Source organism: Oncorhynchus gorbuscha, linkage group LG22, assembly GCF_021184085.1.
Source record: "Oncorhynchus gorbuscha isolate QuinsamMale2020 ecotype Even-year linkage group LG22, OgorEven_v1.0, whole genome shotgun sequence".
In the NCBI taxonomy this organism is placed as follows: Eukaryota; Metazoa; Chordata; class Actinopteri; order Salmoniformes; family Salmonidae; genus Oncorhynchus; species Oncorhynchus gorbuscha.
Window position 1 is genome coordinate 22,932,081 of NC_060194.1, and position 8,692 is coordinate 22,940,772.

Here is an 8,692-nt window from a genome sequence, read left to right on the forward strand (position 1 = left end):
AATAAGAGGAAACAGATTTAGATTGCATTGACAAAATACCAATAGGATCAACAAGACGTGGAGCCTTGGAAAATACTCTGATGTTTATTACACTATTATTGTAGCCAAATAGTAATAATAGCCTAATAGTATTAATAATAATAATATATTGTTGTGGAAGCATGCAACCAGATATGGACACTTAGGCTGTAAGTAAATCCCTTTATAATTGTATTGAATCAACATTCAATAAATATACCGCTCTGAGTTCTCGTTGCAGGTGGGTGGGAATAAGGCGATTACTTCAGATAAAATAAAAAACACTACACTGCTCTTGCTCATATACAAACTTCCACAAAAGCTCTGACGAAGGCCAAGAGCGTCGGGCTAAGCTTCAATAAATAAATAATGATACTTGCAAGTCTAGAGTGTGGGTTTCTCTTTTCTTTAAAATTATTGTAAAGATTTAAAGGTAGGCTACAATGTAAGGTGGCTGCATGTTTTGGACTTAGTTGGTCATTGGCCCTGTAATGCTTTGTTGCCCATTTAGCCCTGTGTTCGGTTTTCCATGTAGTGCAGGAGGGGGGTAAACACTGCGCGGTAGAGGGGGGCGGAGTGGTAAGAGATTATCTCTAGGTGCACATTCGGCTGCGGAGTGTAGTGTATACTCAACGCTGATTGGCTGACGCGTTCGCTTAATGGCACGCGACTGTGGATGTAGTTATAAGAGTCCTCGCGTGTCAGCCTTCAACTGAACTATCTCTTGAGCATCCAGAGGCAGCGCAAAGATCAAATTTGTTGTTACTGGGCAACAAGAAAACAACAGCAAAAAATGGACACTGTCTTAGATACATTTACAGGATTGGACTCCTTCTCTTCCCCTTATTTTGACGAGGATGATTTCTTTACTGACCAGTCCTCCAGGGACCACTTGGACACCGACGAGTTTCTAGATGACGATGTCGATTTTCTCACCAGCCATTTCCAAGATTACTACAAGGACAGCAGGTTAGCGCACGATGGGGACTACTGTGAAATTGGCAACTTTTCCTTCTCTTCCTCCTCCTCTACCTTCTCGTATGAATGCACTGACAGCACCTCAGAGCTGTCGCCTCAGATGGGAGGAGATGTCCCGATGCTAAAAAGGCGGAGGCGGATGAGATCCGATATGGAGATGCAACATTTACGGCAGGCTGCCAACGTCCGGGAGCGGCGGAGGATGCAGTCCATTAACGATGCTTTCGAGGGACTCCGGTCTCACATCCCCACGCTGCCATACGAGAAGAGGCTCTCCAAAGTCGATACCCTGCGCCTGGCCATTGGCTACATCAACTTCCTCGCTGAGCTCGTACAGTCGGACATGCCCATCCGAAACTCCGACAGTGAAGCACCGACTCAACCCAAAAAAGTTATAATTTGCCACAGAGGAACAAGTAAGTTTTCTATATGGTTAGATAATGATAATGACTTAATTTTGGACTGTATTGTTACTCATTTGTGAACGACTTGGTCCATTACTAATAATTTGTCCCCTTCTCAGGATCTCCGTCTCCAAGTGACCCTGACTACGGGTTGCCTCCCCTTGCCGGCCACTCTCTGTCCTGGACAGACGAGAAACAGCTGAAAGACCAGAACATCATTAGAACCGCTAAAGTTTGGACACCCGAGGACCCACGAAAACTGCACATGAAACCGTCCCTGAACAACATTGAAAACGAGCCTCCTTTCAGCTTAACCTGAGCCCAATAAATGTTATGTTTATGTCTAAAAGAACGTATTGTTATACACACATTGTAAATCCATGTTAATATATAACGTTGTCTTTAGCGTTGATTATTTACGTGTAAATATATATTTGTCAATGTTCTCCTAATTAAGGCAGCTGGGCAATCATTTTATATGTAGCAAAATGTATTTAATTGTTTTCATGATAATATATGTTTTAATTTAACATTGATGAATATACGAAAACCAAACTATTTTTATAATAGATTTTAAAATAATTTATATTTATATGCAATCTGAGAATAAATGTATCTTTTAAATTATGAATACATTGTGTTGTCTGGTCTATACCACTTTCCTCCACATAGGCTCCTGCTCACATACAAAACATGTCATTTTTAACTCCATGTGGTGAAGATCATACTCATAAAAGGAAAGTTATTATGCATAACAGTGCAACAAGCAATCAACATGCATAAATCAATCAATCAACATGCATTAATCAATCAATCAACATGCATTAATCAATCAATCAACATGCATTAATCAATCAATCAACATGCATAAATCAATCAATCAACATGCATAAATCAATCAATCAACATGCATTAATCAATAAGTCCACTAAAGTTATATTTTAGAACGTGGTTGTTCACCTGAAAGTCAGTGATATCCAGCAGTATAAGTTTAAATGCATGACGTATTGGGCCTCTCAACCCAAGCCCGCATATGCAAATACTTAATTAGCAAATAGTAATTATACTGGGTATCTGATGATGGAGACTGATAACTCCTTTTCTAGAGGCCTACGTTGTATAAAGCTGTGACCTGCGTAGGTCTTAGTAATGTAACTTATATACACCAACAAACTTCATTAAAAAAATCTAAATTGGGTATGCAAAGCAGATGTAAATGAAATCAAACATGCAGATACAATTCAATGGCTTAAAATACCACGGCCTGCAGCTATAAACCATAGTTGTACTATGTTGGTCTACTATATTGTTTAAAGGGGCATGACTAAACCGATTGCTTGCTGTAAAAGCTGTTTTCTTCAATGTGCTGCAGGTGCTTCAAGGCAACATTTTCCCGTGGTAGCCGCATCCTTCCAACGTGTTCCCTTGCCATTTTTACGTCAGCTCTCCCCCATTTATGTAGTGGTAGCCCAGATATATGCCTATGCCCAAACTTGCAAACACACATTCATTCAACCATCTGGCTAAGAGCATTTCGGATAACACTTGCATTTCGGATGGGGAAAGAGAAAGGTATATTCATTTTCTGGATTAGTCTTTGCATTTCCATTATTTTCTTCGAAGTATTATTATTATTAGTAGTAATAGTATTATTGTTATTATTGTATTTATTATGCATAGTTATTGTATTATTGTTATGGATAATATTATTATCCTACTCGAATTTGTTCCTAAATAATGAGATATGTGCTTTTTTCTACGTTGAAACTCTCCAGTTCAATATTTTAACAAGTTTTCAGTGCATGTGCTTTTTAGGAATCCCAGTGGACCGACCTATAATCCCATCTCTTATTGCATTACCGCCTCATTAACAACGCAGTTATCCGCGTTCTAGACACCACACAAGAGACCATGTAATCTCATTACATTCATTAGAAAGTCAACTGTTCGCAAGTCAGCCTTAAACTTAATAAAGGACCCAGAAAGTCTTGTAGCTGGTCTTCATCTATTTTTGTCGGGGGCAACATTTAAATGTAATTTGGTGAAGTGGCAGAGAACAAAAAAAACAACAGTAGGATCATTGTTTGGTCGCATCTAATGCTATAGAGCGATTGTGGTTTTGTGTGCAAGCACAGTTCAAAACCCCTCAAAACATCCTTTGGTGCAATACCAATCAAGCGGAAGGGAAGGGCTTACGCAGTGAAACACTTGGGTCTCTATCTTGTCACTCTTGTGCTTGGTCTTGGCAAAGGCTTAAAAGAGCACCATTTACAGACTGACAGGTTTTATTCCTTTTCTTACTCGGCTAAACATTGGAAAACCATGCCAAGCTCCAATTTGGTTCAGAATAAGTTAGTGATACTGAAAAGGCTTGCAATTCCCTATAACATTTGGGTAGCCGTTGACTACCTGTTGCAGACTGGCGGAGGTGCTTTGGCATGCAAGGCAAGTTTATGGTCAGTAAATGTGTCACAAGCCATAGAAAACAGCCGTATGTTATTAGCGCGGTAGTCGTATAGACCCAAGTAATTCCACGGTGTCCGTCTGTCTGTCTGCCCTCTTGGGAAAAAATATTTATGGATGTGTTATGACATTGTTCACTGTCAATTATATCGACACTCTTCATAATGAACGCGTGTTTGTGTATTTAAAAAAATAATATATATAGTCTATCTTTACCATTTAAAAGTTGTTGCAAAACAATAGAAATTACGCACAAGGGTGTCCATGACCAAGCGCAGGCCTATGCGCATCAGTCTGCATGCAACTCAGCATACATTGTAGAAGACCAAAAATATGAAGAAATATAAAACAAAAAGCTGTGATAAGTTAATCATGACAAGTGTTATAATTACAAATAATTAAGCTATATTGGAAAACCAACCACTAAGAATAGTATTTCATGACAGTAGGCTACATTATAATATCCAACACATTTCAGTCATATCTCTATTAATCAGATGAAAGTAAAATGATTAAATGCATTATATTCATTGTCTATAATACTATAATAATCCCCAAATAAGCGTATGGTAAGCACTGGGAAGGACGCCTAATAAGATTCTCATAAACTGTAAATCTGTTCATACTTTGGATTATCGCGCATAAAAATATGGCCTCAGAGTCTTTAAATCCCCCGAACTCCCGCGTTTTCATTAATGTATCTCCATGGTGGCATCGGGGTACCAGCTGCGAGGTTGAGGTTGAACAAACACCAGTTGAGTCTGCCCCATGGGCAGTGTAAACCTCGTGGGTAGCCTTATAAATCCTTTCGCACCAAGCGCCAAAATGTTCAAATGGCCCAACATTATGATTGAAAAACATATGCACATACCAGTGATAATTGAAAATAGATTATTGTGGTACTCTGGATGTTAGGACTTGGCTAGCCAACATGTGTTACACTTTTAGAAAAAAAAGGTTATGGATAGAACCAAAAAGTGTGCTTCATATATGACATCTCTAAAGGTTCTATATATAACCCTTGTGTAGGGTTCTTTGATCAGAACCCCATGGGTTCTTCTTCTTCACTGAACCAAAATGGCTCTATATATTAGGGTTCTCTATGGAACCCAATTTAGGTTCTACATAAAACATTATGGGGTGCTATGTATAAAGCGAGCATAGAACCCTTTTTGGTTCTATCCAGAATCCTTTTTTTCTAAGAGTGTAGGACTTGGCCCGGGTTAATGAGTACAGAGACCCATGGAGGGAAGGGCGAGGTTGCCAGAGAACGCGCTGCCCAGGCGCCTCTCCTTTTACATGGCGTGGAGACGCCTTACAATCCAAATGATATCTTTATTACTCACATGTCCAAGACTGTAACATATCCATCCCCGTCGACGTTCTTATAGGATGCACCTGGTATTTCAAACTTGTTATTTTTGTGCTTCTGGGTCCTGGACAGCAGCTGCTTAAAACAAGCTAAGAAAGAGGTCCTTACAATGTCTCCAATACGTGTTGGCATGGTTTTCTCGTCTTTAATGTCCCAAACCATTGTCTAGATACAATATGGGAACTGTAAAGCATGACGTTTTGTTATAATAAAACAGATTTTCAATGATACACTTGGATTGAAAGCTTTATTACGATCCAGCAAACATTCAATCTCGTTTTGTCCCCCGGTCTATCTGCAGGCAATTAGACTGCGGCCTTTTGCTGTGCCTTGATAAGCCAATTAAATGTATGTCTGCTAATTTTTTCAAGTAGAAAAAAGGACTTAGAGCTAGCCTGGCTCCCAAGGACATTGATTTTCTTACCATCACCTGGCGTTCAAACAGGTTCCATTTACCAACAAGGAAAATGTCAGGCGCTTCATTTGGCGACTCTTGTTACCGTAAGGCTCTCTCCATCCTGAGCCATTGTTTTCTCCTGTTAATAACTCATTACCAGGATTTTACAAATCTCCATTACATATGTTTTGTCTCCATATTTTGATCCGTAAGATTAAGCAGATGTTACGATTGAAAATGGAAAACTCCAGGGCTACTCCTGTCTGAAAGGAAGAGGCGGACTCCGCGCCGAGCTAACAAAGAGGTTGGGGAGATCTTTAAAAAAAACATTTACGACCAATAAACAGACTTCAACCTGCTCTATTTCAACCATTGTGGCGTTTTTGAATAATTAGGTTAATAGGAATAGGTTTGTGTACTTTCAATGCCAAGACCACAGGTGCGGGGTGACATGATGAATGACGTGCCTGATTTTTGCCAAGCTCGAGGGCCCTTCTCTTGGACTTTCAAGCTGATAGAAAATATTGTCATTTCTTTAATTCACAGCATTACTTTCATTCAGAACAAAGCAGGTTGATGAAAAGCTTATGCTGTAATGAAACAAGCTATGGTGGTCGCTTTGCTTCCTGAAAGAAAGGACGAGTCAATGCCCAGGCGCGCTTTGGTTTGTGCGCAAGTACTCCATCTAAAGCAAATAAAGGACCCTTTCCAACTTTTAAAAGACCGCGTTTTACCTTTATTAAAGCCTCCATGGCTAAATCCATTAAGCATATAGTGCTAAGGCACCAGTCTTTTGTACTGGGGAAGCCCTCGAGATGGTAACTTGTGTGTTATGGGGGATATTTCACTTCTCAATAGACAAACGTGATCGAGGCAACAAGTGTCCCCAATGCGCGCGAGTACAAGATGGTGCAAGGAGGTGCAAGGTGCAAGGTACATTTATAACCTTCCCTGAAAAATGAACCCCATTTAATGATGAAAAATGTCGTAGGCCAAACTGTAGACCCAAAGGGAGGAAATAAATACACCTAAATCAGTGACCGTTTTGCGCATGGAGATATATCCTCACCTATGAATGGACAGGTGAATGTAAGGGTGCTAATGGAGAGCTTCTCTGTTCTTTTACGCCAAGACCGGTTATAGACTTAAGTAACCACATGCCTTGTACATGGTCCTTGTTCGTCAATTGTTCGTAAGTTGTTAATATTTCAGTTATATACATGTTCTATACGCAGTAGTAGAGTGTCAACGTTACCCCATATTACAATAGACTATATCCCCAAAAGAGTAATTTAATTATGGAGGGTTGACATTTTAGTTCATGTCGTTATAGGATCATGATGGTTAAATAAAAATACCAATCCAATACTTTTACGTGTAATGGATAGTTTCATAGCCGATTCTTACTACGCACTGAAGTTTACGCGCACATACCTTAAGTTATGATAATTATGTGCAGATATTAAGGTTATAATTTGGCACATTAAGATGAGCGCACAAATGAGAGGCATCTAAAAACCACCACTCAGCATGTACCGTATTTTAACATTGTTTAATCAATTTAAACCAAGACGTTCAATAAATAATAATTGAATGGGAGCTTGTACTGACAAAAGACGCGGACTTTTTTTAAAGAGTGAGTGGCTCATTGGGTGGGTGAAATCTCAGCGAGAGTCATGTTTGATGGAGCGAGAGTGATGTTTGATGGAGCGTGAGATCAGAGTGAAAATGAGAGGACGTCTTGACTGTAACGGAAAAGCAAACAAGTGAGAAGAAGCCTAGTCTATATCAGCGAGATATAGAACAAAAATCAGCACATCTACTATTGTATCGGTAATTCTCTCTTCATATTAGTATGTGTTCTATCATCTGTTCATTGGCATGTTGATGTCAACCATGTTTTCATGGGTGAAAAACATAGAACTGTGCGTAACATTTGAAGTATTTCATGAAGTGGGAAGCATATAGGTACCTACTTGAGATACATTGAAATGTGTATGATAATAGTACAGCATATCTAAGTGGTATTCCTCTAAAGATTCCAATAGCATTTATTATTTAGAAAAACTCGACAAACTATACCTCCTGTTTAATTATGTTGGGGACTTTGTTTAACAAAAGTAAATAACTAATTTCTATATTGCAAAATGTTTGAATCAGTAGACCTATAGCAATATAACAAGCATGAGAGTGTGCGCTCTCCCAATAGCTGGACTATGACAGAGACAGCTGGCTTGGACTCTCCGCTGAAAAAGCCCCCTTGGTGGACCAAACACAACAACACTGACCTTTCCACGGGGGAATGGGAGATGGGCTTTTGACTGAATTAGCCATAAAGACGTCTTGCTATGATCTTTGTTCGACTGAAAGAGTGGTGGATATTGTGCTTAATATGAGAGGCATTTTGCACAGCTTTTGCGTGCCCCATATGAAATATTAGAGTCCTTTCATTAACGCTCTTTCACACTAAGGATCCAGTGACCATATGTGTTGGACGTTCACAGGACAACGCGTTTGATTATAAACGAGTATATATGTTCCTATAGGCTTACGTTCTAGAAGGAGTCATGATAACAATTGTTATGCCATTACATTTCCCAAAAACGTAATTATAAGAGATGTAACTCTTTTGGTAGATCTGATTGATTCCTGACAGTTAGGCTACATTATTAGTCTACAAACTTAAGGTTTCTGATACTAAATGTAAATAAAAGTTGGCATATTATGACATTCCCACAACTAACCGTATGAAAAGTATAAAATTAGTTTTTGAAAAGTTATGCCGAGAACACATTTGTTTCACACATCATCGAACTGAGTTTTTGATAACGTTCTTTTGGGAAACTGAATTGCTTGGCTCTCTCCCTCTCTCTCCGTTGATGATTGATCTACTTTCATTTAGTCTACTTTTTACCTTGAGTAACGAAACAAAAAGGTTGAAAAAATGTGATAAATTACAAATATGCTAATTTCATTCATAGGCAATGTAAGTGTGTCTAGCTGAATGTGAATAACGCCTTGCAGTCAGTCTGAGCGCTTTCGGGAAACTGGGGACCCCAG

General features: G+C 39.2%; 1 protein-coding gene across 1 annotated transcript; it reads left to right on the forward strand.

The window, feature by feature from the left end:
• Positions 1-719: 719 nt before the first annotated feature.
• ptf1a (pancreas associated transcription factor 1a) lies at positions 720-2,025 on the forward strand. The gene is made up of 2 exons (XM_046322676.1): positions 720-1,412; positions 1,520-2,025. Exons 1-2 carry the CDS (start codon positions 812-814, stop codon positions 1,717-1,719), a joined length of 801 nt encoding a protein of 266 aa, XP_046178632.1. The 5' UTR covers positions 720-811; the 3' UTR covers positions 1,720-2,025.
• Positions 2,026-8,692: the final 6,667 nt, after the last annotated feature.

Coding starts and splice junctions, on each gene's coding strand:
- ptf1a (XM_046322676.1), top strand. CDS start 812: ATGGACACTGTCTTAGATACATTTACAGGATTGGACTCCTTCTCTTCC. Junction 1,413..1,519: donor AATTTGCCACAGAGGAACAA/GTAAGTTTTCTA, acceptor TCCCCTTCTCAG/GATCTCCGTCTCCAAGTGAC.